The 22416-nt window shown below is 30.7% G+C and overlaps 2 protein-coding genes and 2 long non-coding RNA genes across 4 annotated transcripts; 1 reads left to right on the forward strand and 3 right to left on the reverse strand.

Annotated features, from left to right (window-relative positions):
• The first annotated feature begins 424 nt into the window (after positions 1-424).
• On the forward strand, positions 425-5385 carry LOC123197053. Its single transcript, XR_006497784.1, has 4 exons — positions 425-628; positions 1459-1524; positions 3713-3806; positions 4493-5385. It is a non-coding gene; the product is annotated as an uncharacterized LOC123197053 (long non-coding RNA).
• A 1687-nt stretch (positions 5386-7072) lies between these two features.
• On the reverse strand, positions 7073-8172 carry LOC123196142 (photosystem II reaction center W protein, chloroplastic-like). Its single transcript, XM_044610040.1, has 2 exons — positions 7978-8172; positions 7073-7677 (listed from the first exon to the last, which is right to left on the reverse strand). The coding sequence occupies exons 1-2, from the start codon at positions 8072-8074 to the stop codon at positions 7373-7375; spliced, it is 402 nt and encodes a 133-aa protein (XP_044465975.1). The 5' UTR covers positions 8075-8172; the 3' UTR covers positions 7073-7372.
• Positions 7073-13588, reverse strand: LOC123196140 (probable galacturonosyltransferase 6). The gene is made up of 10 exons (XM_044610039.1): positions 13129-13588; positions 12750-12784; positions 12405-12446; positions 12156-12306; positions 12000-12064; positions 11394-11626; positions 10339-10696; positions 9064-9585; positions 7978-8965; positions 7073-7677 (listed from the first exon to the last, which is right to left on the reverse strand). Exons 1-9 carry the CDS (start codon positions 13268-13270, stop codon positions 8690-8692), a joined length of 1824 nt encoding a protein of 607 aa, XP_044465974.1. The 5' UTR covers positions 13271-13588; the 3' UTR covers positions 7073-7677; positions 7978-8689.
• A 4892-nt stretch (positions 13589-18480) lies between these two features.
• Positions 18481-22032, reverse strand: LOC123196903. Its single transcript, XR_006497758.1, has 2 exons — positions 21921-22032; positions 18481-19067 (listed from the first exon to the last, which is right to left on the reverse strand). It is a non-coding gene; the product is annotated as an uncharacterized LOC123196903 (long non-coding RNA).
• Positions 22033-22416: the final 384 nt, after the last annotated feature.

Genomic DNA, 22416 nt, shown 5'->3' on the forward strand with positions numbered 1-22416 from the left:
TTATCCTAGATGATGGTGATAGGATGCAATGTTTTTACCCTTAACATGTAGGGGTGTTAAAAAATTTTCAATAATCGAACCGAAATAGTATTCAAACTGAAAAATAGGATACCTATAAAACCAGTTCGGTTACTGGTCAAAATATTAAGAAAACTAAAAATTCGATTCGGTTTTCGGTTTGCTCAAATTGAAAAATCGGTTAACCGATAAATAATTCGATTTTCAAATTTAAAAAATAATAAAAAATTTATCCTAAAAATTGAAACTTATCATTTTCTATTAACATAAAAAGTCAAAGGTTTATTTATAGAAAAAAAGCTTTTTATCTTTTCCTTTACTTCCATCCTTGACTGCTCTTTTTCTTTCTTTGTATATCTCCAACCACCCAGCCAGCTAGCGTGCAGAGTTGTTGCAGTTGCAGAGCTGTCCAAGAAGCAAGCAACCAGGGATCAACACATCTCATCTTCTTTTCTCTTCTTTTTCATTTTCTCTTCTCCATTCTTACTTGCAACAATCTTCACTGTAATGTTATTTTCTCTTCTCTATTCTTGCAACAGGTCTTTATTATTGATTTTGGGCTTGCAAAAAGACATTGAAATCCTACCACAAACCGCCACATTTCTTATAGGTGAGTGTTCAATTGTGAAATTCTTATCAAAAGCATGAAAATGTTATTGCCTTTTCTATTATCTATATGTCATGTGATTTTGGGTGATGGTCTGATTATATTAATCATATGAGTGGAGTTGACAATATATGTCTTTTTTTAAAAGCTTTTTTTAATGTATTTTCTTAGAGATTTATTGTAGTAAATAATTTCATCATTGATCAGAAACATATATTATTCTATTATCTTTACTTTTTTTCTATTATTCAGAGATTCTCTTATCATACTTATGACTTCATCAAATAAACTGGGGATATATAAACTGCTACAACTTTGGTAGTTATGGACCATGTGGGATATGATATCACAGGGAATTGAATGTTTAAATCCTTCATTAAAAACCACTCATCCTAACCCTTCAGATCAAAGTGATAATATTATGCAATTTGTATTGTCAAACAATAAAATAATATTATCAATTAGTAGGTTTAACAATCTCTTAAATAACTATGATATTTATCTTATACATTCACAAACTGTGTAGAATAATGTTGGTATCAACATGGAAAAAACTTAAGGAAACCAAATTAATTGAGATTTGATCGAGTGAGACTGTCATCAATCATGAAGATGGGTCATAAAATAACATGTATAGTTGTTAGAGCCACTATCTCACCAACAGTTGTTAGGGCTCCAGGAATAATTTCATGAATTAAAGAAATGCAAAAAATGACAAATACACATTAATATAAGTTCAAAAAGGCTTGATATTGTTTTATTGTGTTTTATTAGCATGATAGTATTTACAATTTTATATTGCCTACTAACATAATATTTTATTGTTATTGTAGATGTCGTCTATCGGTGATAACAGTGGGAATTCTGTAGCTTCATTACCAATTAAAGACCTCAAACGCGTAAGTTCTACAAAAACTAGGAAAAATGCTTCTGATATGTGGGATCATTTTACAAAAAATGATTGTGAAAATAAAAATAATGTTATAGCTTCATGTAATTATTGCGGGGTTATCCTTACATATCCTAGCAAAAGTGGTACTAGTTCTTTACGCAATCATTTAAGTAGATGTAAAAAATATCCTTTGAATGTGGCGAAAAAGAGACGAAAGATTTTAATATTTCAAAAACACACACATAATCCCTCAAGTGGTGTTGAGACTACTTCCACATATCCTTCACTTTACTCTTGGAAGTTTGATAAATATTTAATTAGACATGTTGTAGCAAAAAATGATTATTATAGATGAGTTACCTTTTAGGTTTGTGGAGCAAGAAAGGTTTCGTGAAATGATGAGTGTGGCATAACCTAGGTTTCAAGTTCCCCCACGTATTACTGTGGCTAGAGATTGTTTTAAATTTTTTGTTGAGGAGAAAGAGAAGTTGAGGAATTTCTTTGTTAAGTTCCCTCATAGAGTTTGTCTCACAACTGATACATGGACATCTTGTCAAAACCTCAATTACATGTGTCTTACAACTCACTTTATTGATGAGAATTGGAAACTAAACAAAAAGATTCTAAATTTTTGTTCAATTTCGAGTCATAAAGGTTTAACTATTAGCAAGACAGTTGAGAATCGTTTGCTTTAATGGAAAATTTCTAAGATACTCACCATAACTGGTTATAATGCAAGCTTTAATGATACAGGACTAAATTATCTTAAGCAAAGGTTAAAACGTTGGAATAATAGTGTATTGAATGATGATTATCTTCATATGAGATGTTGTGCGTATATATTGAGTCTAACTGTAAAAGAAGGGTTAAAAGATATGGATGACTCTATTTTTAGAATTCGTTCCACTGTAAGATATGTAAGGTCTTCTCTAATGAGATTGAAAAAGTTTAAAGATTGTGTAGAACAAGAAAAAATTGAATGTAAATGTTTGTTGGCTTTTATTGTTGAAACAAGATGGAACTCAATTTATTTGATGTTGGATGTGGCTATAAAATTTCAAAGAGCATTTGACTTGTTAGAGCTTTAAGATAGTAAGTATCGAGCTGAGCTTAATAGGGATAAGTAAAAGGGTGTTCCTACGCCTACTGATTGGGAATATACTTGTTATTTGTTGCTTTTTCTAAAAAGTTTTTGTGATACAACTCTACGTGTGTCTGGTTCTCTTTATGTTATAGGTAATGCATATATGTGAGAAATATATGGTATTGGGTTAAAGATTTCGACATAGTATAAAAGCAATGATCATAAATTATGTCAAATGGCTAAAAAGATGAAGGGAAAACATAACAAATTTGGGGAAATATTAATAATATTAACCTAATGTTGTTCATTGCAGTGGTATTGGATTTTAGGTACAAGTTAGAGTATGTGAATTGGGTTATCAATCATTCCTATGATGTTGTTGATGCTGATAAGTTGAAAACAAAAGTAAAAGAGACTTTGTATGCTTTATATGAAGAATACAATTTGCTTAATATTTCTCATAGTATGCAATCAATTGAGGAATCTCAAGGTATAAACAATGTTGATATTGGTGATATAAATCTTGATCTTGAAGATTTCATGATGGTTATGTATAATGAAGAAAGGGCTGGACAACGAGCTATGTAACCTAAATCTGAGTTGGATAAATATTTAGCCGAAGACATTGATGATGATAGAGACAAGAAGTTTGATATCTTAAATTGGTGGAAAATGAATTCACCAAGATATCAAATTCTTTGTTTAGTAGAAACAAGATGTTTTGGCTATGCCTGTTTCAACTGTTGCATCTGAGTCAGCTTTTAGTACTGGGGGTCGTGTATTAGGTCCATTTCGTAGCTCTCTTACTCCTAAGATGGTAGAAACTCTTATTTGTGCACAAGATTGGATCCGAGGACCACGTGAACTATTTATAATTGAAAAAAGCTTGCAAGAGATAGCAAACATTGAATTAGGTAAAAAGTAAAATTATTCACAAACATGCATAAATAATTTGTAAATTGTTTATGATACATGTTGTAAATATTATGATTGTTGAAATGATTGATTGTGATTTAAGAATTGTTATATTAAATTATATAATCATGAAATGGGTTATTTCTATCTTATGTATTAATTATATTTAAGATTATTTGTTTTTTATTTTTTGAAGAATTTTCACCTTCGCCAATGGAAACTACCACTATTCATTGAGAGGATGATTGATACAATTTCTCTAGTCTCAATGCCATTTTTTCATCTTCGTGGTGAGTTATTCAATTCAATCTCATACTTTAGTCTTAAGTTTTTATTTCTCTATTTATTTTTTTATTTTGTGTGTTATTCATTTAGTTACATAGTTATTGTTTGAAAAATTTATTGAATATATGTTCAATGTCTTGGTATGTGAAATGAATGATATTGAATTTATATTTAGGTGTAAGAGAATTTTCTAATGCTAGTTTTTTTAACTTATTTTCTTGATTCATTAATTATCTAGAGGTTGAAGATATTGTCATAAAGTACAAAAAAAATATGTTACCGATTTACACGAATTGTTGCAGTTCTTCAATTTCTTAATTTGTACTTATTTTGTAAATTAATTTAATACTCGATTGAATCATATTTGTATGTATTTATATTAAACATGGTATCATTTAAAATTTACTTAACTTTAGTGTTTAGTGAAAGCTAAAATTATAAAAAAAAAAACAATTCATATTAAAAGCTTAATTGAAAATTTGAAAAATTAATTGTTAAAATTCGGTTCAAAATTGGGTAACCGAAAATTCGGATCGGTTATCCAATAATTTCGATTCGGTTATAAATCAGTTAATGTGTAAAATGGTTCAGTTTCGATTCGTAATTTTTATAAAACTGAAAATTCAGTTCGGTTTACAAAACCAGTTAACCAGTTTTGTTCACCCCTATTAACATGTGTGCTTTTTTACAGGTGAAACCTCTATCTCTAAAAACTTGTTTCAACTGCCTTAGGGCTTTGATGATGGCTACTGCCACCTTCCATGCCTGCTCTAGTGGTACATGCAGTAGATAAGCTTTGCTTTTTTCTTGCAATACATGATGCTTAAAAAATTTCCATAGTGCATATTATCCAGTCTGCAGCAAGCTCTCCTACCCTAGTGTTCTAATGTTCTCTTGGTTGTTGTCTCTTCATACTGCTCTAGTTCTCTAGTGTTCCAATGCTCCAACTCTCTCTTGGTTGCCGTAGTTTCCATAAAATTGCAAATTGTCAAGATTTTTTCTTTGTTGCCTTGTCTCCCAAAGCATCCAAATTCGGTTTGCAGAGAGCTTCTCCATGTTTTTGCTACTTCAATTCCCAAGTCTTCTAGCCAAATCCTCATTCTAGCTTATGTAGTGCTTGCTGCACAGGCTTTGTTTCCGAGTGTTGTAGATTAAACATCAACTGCTGCAACTAGCTTTCTACCCAACTTTTGCCTCTGCCTAGTTTTACTATAGTTACTTCAACCTAGTTTCTTTGCTACTATAGTATTCTATTATGGTCCTGTGCTGCCCAGTGTTCTCTGCCTAATGGTTTGGCTTTAGATTGTAATTATCATATGGTTTTGTACAGTGGGAGTGGAAATTTCTCTCTTTTGTCTTTGTTATTACTAGGGTGTTGTTTTGTCCTCCTCTTGAGCCCTGTCTTTATTTGAACTTTGATAAACCCTCTTGAGCCCTATATTTATTTGAACTTTGATAAACCCTCAAGAGAAGTAGATTCTTTTAGTAGTTGTTGTGTGAGTTTTCTTACCAACTTTTGTTTTTAGTTTGTTGTCCTTGCCTTTCAAAAAGAGTGAGCTTAGGTTGTTTCAGGCTCTTCTTTTGAAGGTTTTTTTTTCTTTTTCTGGTTAATATATTTTCTAACTTATCAAAAAAACATCCATAGTACGCATTTAAAAAATATTTGTTCAGCATGGGTACAATACCGAGATGTCTAACTAAAATGACAACTAAATCATGCACATCACCAATTCATTCACAAACTTTGCTTATGAAACACATCCAAGACTTAGTTCCCTCATGATCTCCCACACCAAAGACGAATAGATAAATTTGATTATTCTTATATTTAGTTACAACAATAAATAGCATATCAAGATATCTACCCTAAAAAAATATGTCTTCAATGCCAAAAACTAGACAGATATACTATAAGAACGCTCTTATATAACACTTTAATAATATAAATGAGTATTTAATCTATCTGTTAGCATATGCTTCAATATGTAAAACAATACCATGGTTACATAGCTCTAAGTGATAACAATACTTAGAAAATAACATGGAAAACTCTTCTAATGAACCTCTTGAGACATTTAGTACTCAATTTTTTGGCTCGCAATGTTTATATATAAAATGTCAATATTATACGCCTTTGCAATATTAACTATAATTTCTTGTTATGTATATATCCATAATAAACTTTGTTTTCAAGATTTTTGTAGATGCACACTTGAATATGGTAGTGATAATTTCACCAACTCTCAGTTATATTTTAAAATCTTAACTCTAATTCTCATTTTAAGTTTAGTGTATGTGTACAATGTTTCATTTGGTGTAATACACTGGAATTTTTGGAAAAGCTTAAATTTCATTTAGCTTTTATATTTTTCAAATACATCCTAAATATGCTGCTAAAATTTTTTAAACCCTCATATTTTAAAATCTTCCACTTACCCTCACACTCGGAGTTATCGTAACCATGTAAAGCTTACCGTAATACACCAAAATTATGAAAAAAATTAATTTTTCATCTAATTCATGAAAATCTCGCTATATTACCTTTTTTTTTTTTTTCAAATACAATAATCCATCAAATTATAAGAAAAAAACATGTACATATTGATTTGAATAGCTAGATTTAGCTATATTTTTTGTTTTGAGATTTTGGATATGAGATTGAGATAAAAAAAATGATTGATAGGGTTTAGGAATGTTAGAGATTTTGTTGAAAGGTTAAGAATGAGAATAAAATTGTATATCTGAATTTGAGCATTTGGTTTATGTAATGTTTTATTATCAAAATAAATAGATTACTTTAAAAATATATTACTAGATATAAATTATTATTATATTTAATAAAATTTAATAGGTATAAATAATTATTGTATTTGATTAAAGGTAATAAAAGAATACTAATAAATTAGTTTACTTAAATGCCCTTAAATATAATTATTTTTAAATATTTGTTATATTAATTAAAATTAAATTTATTTTTGTCTCAAAAAATTAATAAATTATAATATAATTATAATAAAATCAAGATTATCATGATAATTTTTTAATACCTATGGTGAATGTGACAATTAGATTACCACTTATATTACTTGTTACGTCAATATTAATAATAGAAGATTATCATAATTTTTTATTACTAACAAACCAAACAAGATAACATAAATAATAAAAGATAGATTATCAAAATACTCTTCATATTTCTGAAACCAAACAACCCCTAAAAGTTAATGTGAAGATGGAACCTCATAATAAATGAAAATGGGACAGTGGTATGTTACTGGCAAAGATGATCAACTGATTTATTATGATAGGAGGTCTTCTCATAGTTATGCTTGCAATGAGCATGAATGGTTGCAGCATGACCAATTCAGATCCATTATTTTCCTTTTGATCATACAATCTCTACATGATTCCATGAACAGGATCATTGAAGCAAAAACAGAAATGAAATCAAAGAGTTGAGAAACAATACACAAATAAGCCACAGAAAAAGGTAGTTTTACTACAGTTGTAACACAGGACTAATGGCCAAACTCTTTACATTTCTGTAATGGGGATTTGGTTTGGCATGGATTCAAAGGGACAATCCAGAGTCTTCGTCTTCATCAAGACTAGCAGTGTAAGGGAAATAAAGAGCCCAAATTAGACCAAACACACCCAAAAGAATCCACCCAAGAAGATTGTTGCTCAAACCAAATGGAAGACCTGTTCCTTCAGTGGTCATTCTCTCATCCACCAGAGCCATGGCTGCAGGGTTTGACATGGTGGCTGCGCAGGCAGCTGCCAACACTGATGCGCTCATTCCCAAGCATGGCTTATTGTCCTGCTTTCCCTTCATGGAAAACCTTACTTTCCCCTTCATTGCCATTCGTGGCAACCCTGCATATATATATATATATATAAAATATACCACGGGAAAATTTCGCAAAAGCCTATACATGATTAAGCTCACAAATTTGAGGATGAAATTGGCACCACTGATTTCATGGGAATCTTATTAACTAAACTATTACCCACTTAAAACTACTAATTCTATTACAAAAGTCTGTTAACTAGTCAATAATTTCTCTCCACATCGGCTTCCATAATGAACAAAATATAAACAAATTTTTTTTTATTTAAATAGCAAAACCAAGAACAAATCATCATCCTTGCAGCAGGAAAAACTAAAGATTTTACCAAGAACAGGTGATGCAGACGCCCCGGTGGGAGGCCTGTGAACAAGAGTGGCTCGGGTGACCGAAGAAGTTGAGGCAGCGGCGGAAATGGTGGCCATTGTTTTGTTCAAAACGGTGTGAGAAGAAGTTGAATTTAGAGCTAATTTTTGTATGTAATTTGGAAAATTATTTACAGGATAATATTTTTGAGTCCGAACTTGCCACCACACATGACGATTGGATAGGTAATCCATCATTTGATATCCTTTATCCACACACCTCCAACCACTTACTCCCACGTGTCTCCCACTTCATCCTCTCGCATCCAGTCAAGTTCATCAACCAAATCACTGACACCTCGGAGACGCGTATTAGGATAGAGATCCAAAAACAAATATGGAACTTAGGAATCATCAATACAAATGATGTAAAAATGAATAATACGGCTGTCCTTTTCCAACCATATCATTCAAAGGCAATAACGTGAAATGAGGGTTATGTACAGACTTCTTCCAGTCCAGCACTATAACATAACCTAGAGACTTGCTACAACACTTAGTTATTGCTATAAGTCGCATGATACTCAGCACCTAGAACATTACTGCCGGAAAAATTTTGGAATAAAATTGGGTTGAAATTTACATGAGATCATCAAAGAATAAAGTGTAGCCAGAATAATGTGGTGTAGTGTAGATCAATTAAATTCTACCCCTTATTAATGTAGAAATACTCAATTACTCGTGTATGTTGCACCGTTGTAAAAAGGGGTGATCGTATTTGATATGTTTTCCCCAGTAGCCTTTATATTTCGAAATTCCGATGTCCAACCATGGTTTCATTACTCCATCATAGTGAATCACTGCTGCTTGCTCAATTTCTCGCCTTGGGATGCCTGAGTTGTAACCTAGCCCAAGCAAATGCCATCTCCGGCCTAAAGCCACTGTCTGGTTATAGAAAGTGACCCAACCTAAAGGCAAGCTCCCAGCCTTCCACAATGGCCTCTTATATCCCTGAAACATACAACCATGAAGACACGTCATTAGAATAAACATTGTATCTGAGATTGATTTACGTATGTATATGAATATGCTGTTATAGAATCCCATACCAGGTGTAAATATTTATGATATACAGAAGTTAGATTCCTTCTCCTCCACCGTTGAAGATCAAACAAATTCATCCCAAATGCCCATGTACAAGCATTGACATCAAATCTATTTGCTACCAATGGATCTGAGAAGTTGAGAAACATATCCATCCGACGAAAAGAAGCTTCGGTTGCTTTACAAGTCTCCACTGCACCATTTACTTTCCCTTTCATGTCAACATTCCAAAGTCTAGATAGATCACCCTGCACTACCACATCATGGTCAAAAAGTACAACCTTATTCAATGCAGGGAAGACGTCTGGAAGAAAAAAGCGAAGGTGGTTCAGTGCTGAAGCAAATCTTGGGTCCTCTGTATTGTGCTTCTTCAATATTGAATCATAATTGGTGGAAAACCATTTGAAGTCGTCTAGGCTCTGGACCTCGATAGTAGCTTTGCCAGGAGGATTGAATAAGAACCACATGGAGATTGCTGGGAAGTTGAGAGAATCAGTCACCACATGAAATACAATTTTCTCTGGTTCCTGCAAAAGTTCAAGTAATAATAATCATGCTTCCTGCATCTAATATAAGGTTTGAATCAGAATTACCACACTGAAAGGCGGTGCAATGACAGAATCATGGTAAGAAATACCTAAAGAAATTCCAATTGATATCTCGGAGCACAAATTCATGAATTAACATAGTATGTTGAATAATGCACTTGACAGACTTTAATAGTGCTAAAGATTCTAGTCCACTCAAAATATCCATGTGTATATGCAATGCGTTCAAGTGTATGAATTAGCTGATAAGAATTTCTGCATTTATACTTAGAAAAAAAAAAAACCATGTAAAGATATCCAACATATCCAATTAAAGATAAGTTGTTAATAACAATTAAAGACAGGTGATCCTAACTGCTCTATTGATTAAACCATGGTCAAATTTGAGAAGGGCTCAAGATGTCCCAACTCTCCCTTGACAGTTGGACAAGACTGCAGATAAATTGACCATAAATTATAACAGATGATTAGGTTCATAGCACTTCACCTTTGGCTTAATAGAACCATGTGAGGCGCATCAGCAACATTTCAGCACAAAAATTACACAAATACAAACAATCATTCCTCACATGTTTATAGTAAAATGAGGCTGAGACTAATCTTCTAATAACTTTTCAAATTACCCTTTGGGGAAAGTAATTCCACTTTTATTAATTACAGAAGTTAAGATGAGCTAGAATTATCATAAATAATAGGGGTAAAAGTGTTCCCGGGAAAAGCAGAGGCATTTACCGCTGCAGAAGAAACTGTGGAGTTAACAACCGCAGCAGAAGCCATAATATTGTCAGAGAAAACAGCATAGTGATGAAGATTTGGACTGTGCAACTTCTTTTGGTTCGGGAACTGCCTCTCTTCGGGTTGCAGGGAAAAGTATTCAGTTGTCAGCTGCATAGCAAGGCAATGAAGGCCTTTTGGGGTGGTTCTAGCAGCAAGCTGAATAAGATATGAAGCCTGATTCTCCTGCACATGGACATATTCTTCAGCATTGTGTGCCATAGCACGGAGCTTAGTAGCCATTGCATGGCAGTCGGGGAAGACACGACTGGCTTTGTACAAGGTAACCTCCATTCCTTTCATTTTCTGCAAAGCTCTGCAAATTCAATGGTCCTCAGATCCCAAATTTTTTTATTGGTCATTCCTACAAAGAATTTGGTATAATTTTTTCCTTAGGGGGCGTTTGGTTTGGGTAATATTTGATTACTAAAATAGAAAGATTACTTTGAAGATAGATTACTTAAAAGATTACTGGGTATAAATGATTACTATGTTTGATAAAATTTGATAGGTATAAATAATTATTGTGTTTGGTTAAAGGTAATAAAAGATTACTAGTAAATTATTTTACTTAAATGTCCTTGAATATAATTATTTTTAAATATTTTTTATATTATTTGTCATATTAATTAAAAATAAATTTATTTTGATCTTAAAAAATTAATACATAATAATTTTTCTATAATAAACTCAAGATTACCCCAGTAATCTTTAAATACCTAAGGTGAAGGTGGTAGTCAGATTACCACCTATATTACCTGCCACGTCAGCATTGGTAATAGAAGATTACTGTAATATTTTATTACTGACAAACCAAACAAGGGAATAAAAGATAGATTACCAAGGTAATTTTAAAAACCGTCAACCAAACGCACCCTTATTGTAATTTTTCAAGTGCCATATAAGAATATCTTATTCAATCAGTACACAAAATTCTCACCAAATTCTTTTTCCAAAAATCCAACGTATCCTTGGGTTAATCTAGCTGAAAAAGGGATAAGAAATCTTTGTACCTCTTTGATAAATCCGAATCCTTAGTGGCATCACCCACTGCTCGCTCCAACTCCTTAATTCGAGTTCTCAACTCTCTTACTAAGTGAGAATTACTGCCTGATGGTGAAAAACTCAAGTATGCTTTAGCTCTAATCACTTGATCTCTGATCAGCCTCACCTTCACATCTGTCACTCTCAACACTGGAGGGTGTGGCTTTTCATCATGTTGAGCTGCTTTTAGATTGGTCTGCCTCTGTAACCAAGAACAAATTGAAAAACACATGCAAATTGAAAAGGTTGAAATAATAAAATATAATATTGAATATGAAATATAAATGGTTACACAAACTTGTATATCTCAAATGCATACAATTGATCTTCACACACAAAGGAGAGGACAAAGAATCATATTATCATTATTTTTTTACCTATTAGGAGACACATAAATCCTGATATGTAAAAGCGTAAATTGAAGCGAAGGTGTTTCAAACCACTGAAAGTATAATCCCTATCAATTTATTCATAATCTTTGAAAAATATCTGGCCTTACCTGTCATGGATCATACCTGGCACTAGCATGGCAATCCAGATTGAACTCAAATTAGAGTTATCCTATATATGCATACCTTTTCATGGGATACTGCCTTCCATTCTAATTGCTTTTTTTCTTCTTTTCTTTCACCATTCTTTCCTGAAAAATTGAAAAATAAATTTCAGTTTACAATCTATGAAGTAAGAAGTCAAAGAAAAGAAAAAAAATTACATATCATGATGATACCAACCATTACTTCCCAAAATATTGAAAGTATTGCCAGCACTATCAAATTGGTCGGACTTGTTATTCTCATCAGAATTGCCTAAACTAACTGCAGAACCAAAATCCTTGTCTTTGTATACCACCAGTTTTGGCTCTTTTATGCCTTCCCCAGCTTCCTAAACCACAAAGCATGCAAATTCCACATACTCAAACTAACAAATATCAAACTAAAATGTAGAAAGCAAACCACAGTACAAGAACAAATCAAAATTACCTGCTCAATTGCATTAAGTCTTATATTCTCTGTCAAAAGTTTCTGCACCAAACAAACAAAATCGGTCTTCAATCAGCAAAAAGGAAAAATCTATAATCCATATAATCCATTTAGCTGCCAGGACAACTGAAAGGATAAACCTAACGTTTTTCAACCTCTAGTAGTTTACCAAAATACAGCAGTTTTCCCCACTGGAAAGCGAGATTTCTCACTTCAGTGCTTAAAACTAATAGATTACAGTAAATCCAGAACTTGATTTAATTTCTTTGATTCTATTTCTGCCAGCAACCAAACAGAGTAAGAAGCAAAATAGAACAACGAGATTCAAAGAAAGTGGATTCGTACTGTAGTAGACAAGTCATCCATGAACTCTTTCTTTCCTGCAAGACATTAAAATTAAAAAAAAAAAAAAAAAGGCAAAAGAAATAAGATCAATCAACACACACCCATCAAATCACCATTAATTATCTGTACAAACAACACAGCATGAATAATGATCCATATATACGAATAAATCAATCAACTTCAAGGAAATGCAATAATCACCAAGCACATCCATCACTCAAACATTCAACATCTGATTAAATCTTATTGGAAATATATATCAATTCATATGATCACGCACACTATCATCACTAAAGCTTTCTACTATTATACAAATATTCAGTATACGCAAAACAGAGAAGAAAGTAATTGATTCACGAGTATTTTTACGAAAGCTTACCTACGGGACTGAAGGTTTTGAGTCTGGTAGAGACGAACACAATCGGAGCGATCACCGAAACACAAAGCAACGAGAGGATCATGGTCCTCTGCCATCGCCGAACTTGATTCATCAATAACAAACTCATTTCTCTGCTCCACATAAAATTAAAGAAAACTAAATCCTATGCTTCTTCGTCTTTGTTTCCCTCTTCAATCGTTTTCCAGAAAACACATTTCACAGATTCAAAATCGAGATATTCGAAATCTAGACAGAAAGTAAAAGAAAAGAATATAATAATTAAATTAGGGTTTGGAGTTCCTTTTCAGAAGATTTGCATTTTTGGAAAGAGAGAGGGATTTAGTTTTAGTTTTAGTTTCAGAGAGAGAAAAAAAACGTGAGCAAGCTTCTTGTTTCATGTTCGGGCAGGGGTTGTGAGGAGGCTGGCTGGGAGAGCTGAGGTGGCTTTTCTTTTGTTTTTCATTTTTTTTTTTTTTTTTTGCTTTTTAAAAATTCCTTTCTGTTATTTAATTTGATGTATTTAGTGCTTTGGAATTTACATATACATACTTTGAGTTTTACGTTGAGATTCGAGACGCGAGAACGACGAGGAGTGGTTGTTACGGTGTTGGTGTTTATGTGGCAGATAATGCGGACGAGGGTTTACTGTCGTTGATTAAGGTGCAAATGTTCTCATCTGATGGTCATTTGGTCAAGGTCAACTACAGTTCAAGTTTCTTGAAACGCATCTAAACTTCTTGATTTCAGGTCCTAATCTAATTTTTGGTAATAATTATGAGTAATAAATTGAATTAAATATACTCCTAATTATTGCGATTTAGAAATAATATTGACGTAGGCCGTGTGCCGTGATATAATTGGCTGAGGCATCGGCCATTGAGCTCATGAAAGTGACAGGTGCAATAATGGAAAGTATGTCAACCTCAAACCTAAACCTGCAAATCCAACGATGGTAAAGGAGGAAATCAGAAGGGCCATTTTGCTGCTTTGATTTGGCTGCTGGTGTGTTTTGCATTTGGACAACTCAATTCATTTTGTCGCATGCATCGGTTCTGGGCATCTAGATTCCAACAGAATTCCACGATAATATCCAACCATTTAGCGATTATTTTAATAATTTATTTTTTATTATTTTATTTTATTTTTATTTTTATTATTAATATAAATATAATAAATAATATAATTGACAATTATTAAAATATTATATTTTATTATAATTATATTATTATTTATTAATTTTTTAAAACTAAATTTATTTTTAATTAATATAAAAAATAATATAAAAAATATTTAAAAATAATTAAGTTAAAAATATTTAAGTAAAATAATTTATAAATATTTTTTTATTACTTTTAGTCAAACATAAAATTATTTATATCTATCAAATTTTATCAGATATAGTAATCATTTATACCAAATAATTTTCTAAGTAATCTATTTTCAAGATAATCTTTATTATCCAAACTAAACGCCCCCTAAATAAAATAATAAAATTTTGAAATATCTTATGCAAATTTATTTCAAATATATAAATAGATATATATTTATATATTATTATATGATTAAATATTATTTTACCTTTTATTCAAAATAATTCAATTATATGATAACATATATCAAATATGTATCTATTTATATACTCAAAATAGATATGCAAAGTTTTATTAGGATTTTTTTATGTTCTCTATATTATATTAAATATTTACTTTTGTATATTTGCTAACCAATAAAACTATGTGTTCCTACTTTAGATACATAAATACGTACGTATTTATATGTGTTATCATACGATTAAATGATATTAAATTAAAGATAAAATAATACTTAATCATGTGATGACATGTATAAATATATATATATATATATTTGTTTATATTAAATAGATACACATAATATTAATTTTTTCTAACATATTTTTCTTTACAATAATATATTAGAATTCTTCTCATTAATTAAATTATTTTTTAAAATTATTAATATATATTTTTTCAAAAATATTTTTTTATAATAACTCATTAATTTAATTAAAAATAAAATATTTTTTATTAAAAATTAATAAACAAAAATAAAAGTATTTTTTATTAAAAATTAATAAACAAAACTAAAAATTACCATAATAATATTTTAATATTGATAATGTAATTATCCTAATATTATTTATTATATGGTTTTTGATAATAAAATATTATCAAAATCTTAAATAAATTAATGAAAATAATATTAATAATATAAAATAGATTGTTTAGATAATCAAATATTATGCTTTTGGGAATTTTAACAGTGTCGACATAATTAAAAATATTTGTAAGTTGATTTTACAACTCAGTTACACAGGCCATTACACTATAGGCTAGAAGAGAATGAAAATCTTTCTTCTTAGCCGTATAAACCTCTTCGGTTAGGTAGATCGAAAGGTAATCAAAATTTTGCCTCAGGCAAACACATTCTCTAGACTGACCTCATTAATGAATACTTGTTAGCAATTCATCTTATGTTAAAATGGTGTTACATTTGTGGATACTAAAGACAGGAAGAGGGTGAGGCAAAGTTTTCCATTCTCCATCCTCGTTTAGGAAGACGAAAAGTATTGCCTGCTCTATCTTCGTTATAAGAATAAAAAGGAATCTATGTCTCAATCTCATGGGAAAATATTAATTTCCTTTCCACTCTATCCTCGACATACACCTAATGATAAAACCCTAGTTATTATATATGAGAACAAACAAAATGATACGCAAATTTTATAGATATAATATGGTGAATAATGAAAAATACATTTGTAAAAAAAAGTCCTTAAAATTTTTATACGAAAAAAATACAAAATGTATATATACAGATTTAATACGATATATCATCAATAATATATTTTCAAAAATAAAACAATATTATAATAATTTTAGTATTTTTTATGAATCTTCTATTGAAAATCAATATAACAATTTAAATATAAAGTATTTAATTAACTATTAAACCTAATATAATATAATACATAATCAAATTTTTTTGTATAATAAGTAACATACTAATTAATAGGGAAAAACAAACAAATTAATCAGTATAAATTTTAAACTTTAGATTATAGGCTAGAAAACGTAAAATTTGGAAATTAAGAAATAAATGTTGTTAAGTTTTTTTTTAAATAACGATGACATTTTTATAGATAATTGAAAATAAGAGATACAATTTTATGCTTTAAGTTTAACCAAAATTTTAAAAATATGAAAAACATAAAATACAACATATAATTCTCGTTTAATATAAAAAAGACGTAAAATATACGTTTAATACATTTTGAGTTCAAAAATTCTTTTGAACTTGTTTAATACGCGAATAATACGAGAACATGAATAATACGTGTATTTACTAATTAAGGGTAGAACTAGAATTTTTGTTACGTAAGAGTTTGCATGACTGTTATTATTCATCAATCAATCAATACAATACTTAAGCAAATACTAAATTATATACCACAAATGATGATTTTCTTATTACAATTAGAGTTAGATTCAAATCGAGTTTGTTTGAGTTTGAAAATGCACTTGAGTCAAACAAGTCCGAAATGGACACAGTTCAAACAAACTCAAACTTCAGCTTGACCTAAAAGTTAGATATTATTAAGCTTGAGATTAATGAGTGTTCGACTTGTCAAGTATGACCGTAAAAAAATTTTATATGAATCGACTAAAATGATATCATTTTGACTAATACACTTCAAAATAATGTTGTTTTAATTATTTTTACTCAATTGCAATATGAAGCAAAACAAGAGTAATTTTAAAGAGAGTTCAACAAGCTCAAGCTCAACTCATTTTAACTCGAGTCAAGCCATAATTACAATCCAAACACCACAAAACAAATCTAGTAAATCTATAATGTATAGATGTACATCTATATTTCCCTATTCTACTAAAATTTAAATCATAAAAACCAAATTATTAAAATATATTTAGGTATGCTTCATTCAAAAAATTAATTAGATTTTTTTTAAGTTTACAACATTACTTTTATCATGAATACTAAAGTATTGGTGAATAATTAATTTTATTATTAACTTTGTAATCTCACAGATTACATGGAAGTAATAATATATAGTATATAACTTTTGAAAATGTACTAATTGGAACTCTTTCAGAATACTTGAAATATTAGTTTCTTTCTTTGTGATAGTGAAATCATTCAACATCTACCATCATAAACTCATTATCTTGCAATAAATATAACACTGAAATCAAATTGTAATAAATTTTGTTTTTAATTTTGAGTCAATCTATTAGAATGAAGAAATGGGTGGCACATAGATATTGACACAGAGACATTTTATTAAACATATTATTGGCATCTAATAGACACACTCATATGCATTAATTCTTGAAGGTTTCATTGTGATTAATTTTTATGTACTTAAATTACAAATTGAATGGATAAAAAAATTAAATTAATTTACATACCTTAACCTAAAAGCAAAATGAACAAATTTGTCCCAAATGCACGGAATCGATCTCTCTTAAGGTTTTGAGATTTGAATAAGTAAATTTCACATTTACACCAAACTTATATGCCTAAAGACATAAAGAAACTATTTTAAAAAATTTCTTAAAATAGCTCAAACAAAAAAATGTACTTGGTCTTAACAATTATTCAGGTTTGTTACAAGGATAGACCTAACAAACTTAAAACATTTGTTCAAACTTTTAACAAGGGTGGACCTAACAAACTTATAACAATTATTCAAACCTATAACAATGATGGGTCTGACCTAAAATTTTCAAAAAAAAATTCAGATTTAAGGGTAGGGCTAGGCCTACCCTTGTCTAGTTTCGCCCTGCATACACCACAAATCCCTCATAAACTTAATCTTCATCTTCTCTATCTTCTCAAAACTCTATGCAAATCCCCATATTCCCTCTGTCAGTCTCACTCTAAACACCTAAGCATCCTATATCTCAACAATGCAAACTATGTTCCCTAACTTAAACTATCATCCCTTTCTTCTTCAATTTCTACAAGGTGTGTAAAGACATAGTCAATATTGGAAAGCCATTGGATTTCGTTAAATGTGTGTAGCGACGTAGTCAGTATCAGAAGGCCATTGGATTTCATTAACTTCATGGCCTACAATCGTTGCTTAATGTCTAGGAGTGACTCCTTGAGTTGGGAAACCTCGTTTTGGTTGTCATTTTGGAGATGAGCAGGAGATTGATTGTAGAAGATAGTCATTTGCACAAGATACTTAAAGAAAGAAAACAATGAATATATTGCCATTCAATGCAAGAAAAGACCCAAGGGTTAACATAAATGGTTAAGTGAAAAGACCCTTCATAAAAAGTAAGAGTTCGACTAGTATAATCTCCCTTTGATGTGAAAAACATAGATTGATTAACCTGAGATTGACTAGTGCAGTGCTACAACAAAGCGAAACCTTAAATTATCAGATGCAATAGTTGTGGGTTCAGTCACTGCATTCTAGAATTTACATGTCCAATGAATTCGGGCAAGGTTCTCCGATCATAAAAGAAAAAAAGAAAACAAATGGGGGAAAGAGAATGTACCTCACAGTTTATTGTAGTAAGCCTTTTCAACTAATTGACATGATCCTGCTTGCGCTTGGGAACCTACCATGTTGAAACCACCTTACTAAAAACAGAGAAGGTCGGCCGCTAGACTCTCCGTGGTTGTTCCCACAGTCAAAACCTATCTTTAAGGATGGGCAAAAGAGGTGGAGGCTTGCCCCTAACTAAAAACCAATAAAGGACGGTTTGTGTGTTACTTCTTCCCATAGACAACTTCACCTTCCTTCTTTTTGCTCTTATCTTAAGCAAGAGAAAACTTTCATCTTTACCTCTAGGCTACGGAAGAAGAATTGATTTCCTCAAGATAGGAACTCACCTTGACATTCAAAAGATTAAGCTAATACGTAGAGGGCATCGGTGGCAACATATCTACAAATGAAGTAATTATGTTATCTACAATATACGAACTAAGAAAATAGTTGAGGAAAGATACATACGAGCAAACCTCTTTATTGTTCAATGGAAAAAAATAACAGAAATAAGCTTGGCTACCCAAAGGTTCTTAACGGCAACTATAAGAAAAGGATTGTAAGCACTAGCAACTAACATAAATGAGTTAAGAAGAAAAAGGGCAAACACTATTAGACATTTTACCCGACTTTTTAAACTTTTCACCCTTGGTGTAGGGGAAGGACTCGATCGTCCAGTCACCGTATTATCTTTTTGTCGTGATTCATATCTTAACATAAATTTATTGTAGAACCAGTTAGTAGTAAATTATTTGGGTGCTTAATGTTGCATGAGATTTTATGTAGGGTTTGATTGTTACTAGTGCATTTTGTTTCCACTTTATATTTTCTTAAGTATTTTGAAAGAAAAATGAAAATAACTATGTTTCATTTCTACCAGAACATTGATAGCCTTGTGTGCATTATAGTTAAGAGTATGCATCCTAAAAGAAATAACCTTGCACTGTTCTATTTATAAACATTCATGCTTATAAGTTTTTTTTTGCAAAAAATGTACGAATTTCATTGAATGAACAAAATAATTATAAAAGAGTGAACAAGATGTCCACAAACATTATGGATTTGTTTCAATGATCGCAAAACAATGTACAATGAAAAATAGCAAACAAAAAGCTATAAAAGCTCTGTGATCATAAATTTTTTTGTATTCATTGGTATAGTAGATATGCATATAAACAGAATTGTTACATTAAAATGATAGCAAAACTCGAGGTATAGCTTATAACATTATTACTGTTAATAAAAACCATTAAAAAGCTTGCTTTTAATTGGGAAGTTATTCATAACTGACTGTTACATATATATTTCTCTTTAAATTTAAGTGAACTTAGGGGTGGATTCAAACCAAGCCAATTTTGAGCTCGGCTCGATTCTTGGGAGTGAAGCTTGAATCTACTCAACTCGATATTATAGCTTAAATACATATTTTTACAAATTTTAAACTTATTAATTATTAAATTTAAAAAATTATGTTTTCTAATAAAAGAAAACGTAAAAAAAGTTGTATCGTAATAAGAAACAAAGAAGAATAAACTTTTAAGAACTAAGCAGCCATGGCTCGAGCTCGCTAAAATCTTAAAACCATGGCTTGAGCTCAAACTCGAGCTCGAGCCATGGTTGCTCAATTCACAATGAATTCCACATCTTTCATTGCCGACATGGCCACTTTAACAGTCATGACTATTTCTAAAGTCTACTTTTATGAATTGATGTGGATGTACATCTTGCTTTCTGGGATATTGTGTAATCTCTTATCATTTGTCACAAAAAAATTCCAAGTTATCTTAAGGGTATATATATGGTTTTGGATTCATTATATTTGATATCAAAGCCTTCAGAGAAAGCCTCCTGAGAAGGTATGATTTAAGGAGGGGGCAGTGCTCAAAGATTTATGCAAATGAGCTGAATATTAAGAAAAGCTAAATGGACCTTTGCTCTAGAAACCATTGTGAAAACAATAACTATTAGTTGAGTTTTTGAAACTTATGTTAAGAGTATCACTCAAAATCTATTACAGTTAAGAGTATGCATCCTAAATGAAGTTGATTTTAATAATTTTCTTCTTGGAATTGATAGTTACAAGAAATTAAAGAAAAAATGGGTTGGGAGGAGTCGAGGTGAAGGCAGTAAAGACCATCCTTTAGATACAAGCATCGTTCAATAATGAATGCAAAAAGGGATAATGCCAATTGCCTGAGAGAGACTGCTTCAAAATGTTGGTTGGCTGGCTGGTTAGTGGATTAGATTATATGATTCCACACTTCTTCACCTAAATCTTTGAATCTTTCTGTATCTTCTTATGCACTTCTAAATACTATATTACATTCCCATGTGTCTAAATCTTGTGCATCTACTACGACTTTTTCTACCTATATTACATTACTATGTGTCCAAGCTACCTGCCAAATTACCCTCCTTAACAAATCACATATCATTACAAAATTATTATTATCCTTTAATTGTATGCTCTTTGAACCTTATTTACATCTACATCTCTCTTCCTCTCCCTCTCTCACTCAGTCCCATTAATTAATCTCATCCCCAGTATATGAATATTTTCTCATGAAACACACAAAATCCTCATTCAAAATGTCAAACTGTTCTAAACTATTAACACTTGTTTAGCCTACTGCACCTAGTGTAGATTTAAACAATTGAAGCCTGGTATGTTTCAAGTTGAAGTTGGAGGATGGATATGTCCCCTTCAAACTTTGCTTCCAGTAAGCTATCTCTAACCCCTTTCTATTCTATTCTATGATTATTCATACTCAGACAACAAACTTATGAGTGAATCAATTCTAATTTAATGCACCATATCTTTTGTGTAAATATCAACACCTTATCAAAAATACTAGTGTAGGCAATTAAGTGCAGATATCAGATTTCAGATCACTGAAAATTGATGCCACTTCATTCCCACTCTAATATTTTATTTATCTACGTAACTAACTTCAAACAAAGTTCATCACTGTAATACTGATTTTTAAGAACTGACCCAGAAAAATATTCAATTGGAACAAACCAAGAAAAACACAGAGAAACATCTAATGCAACAAACCCAAATTGCTTTTTAAAATTTAAATCAGGGGCAGATGCTTTGACTAGGCATTTTATCGAACACTTAAAGGCTGCGACATGATGCAAATAACAGAAAAAAAAAGAAAAATCTCACATAACAGATTTAAAATTGAATCTAATCGGTATGAAAAAACAGATGCCCACTAATAGTCAGAGATTGCGTTACAGAACTTACCATTATCTTTGGCCGACAGTGGTGGCTGTCGTGGGAGTTGATTGTCAGTGAATCTCTCCGTAGAGTCAAAGAATGTGACAGCCGTTGGTTTTGTCTGTTAAACTTGAACCTCGGGGACACAGTAGCAATTTTAAATTTATAAAGCCATATAATTAGAAATAAAAAAAGAAATCATTCCATTAAATAATTTACATCAATATTATTCATATATTAACTATGCAATAAAACTATGTATGTATATTTTAAGTATATAAATAGATATATATTTAATATATATCGTTATATGATTAAATGATTTTGAATTAATGATAAAGTAATATTCAATCATATGATAATATACATAAGTGTATATCTATTATATACTCAAAATAGATATATATAATATTGTTCATAAATAAGTTATACTTTACAATTACTAAATAAATTTATGTGTATTATCATAATTTAAATTTTGGATTTCATTATTGAAAATGAATCATAAATACTAATGTGATTA

This window comes from Mangifera indica, chromosome 14, assembly GCF_011075055.1.
Source record: "Mangifera indica cultivar Alphonso chromosome 14, CATAS_Mindica_2.1, whole genome shotgun sequence".
NCBI lineage: Eukaryota > Viridiplantae > Streptophyta > Magnoliopsida > Sapindales > Anacardiaceae > Mangifera > Mangifera indica.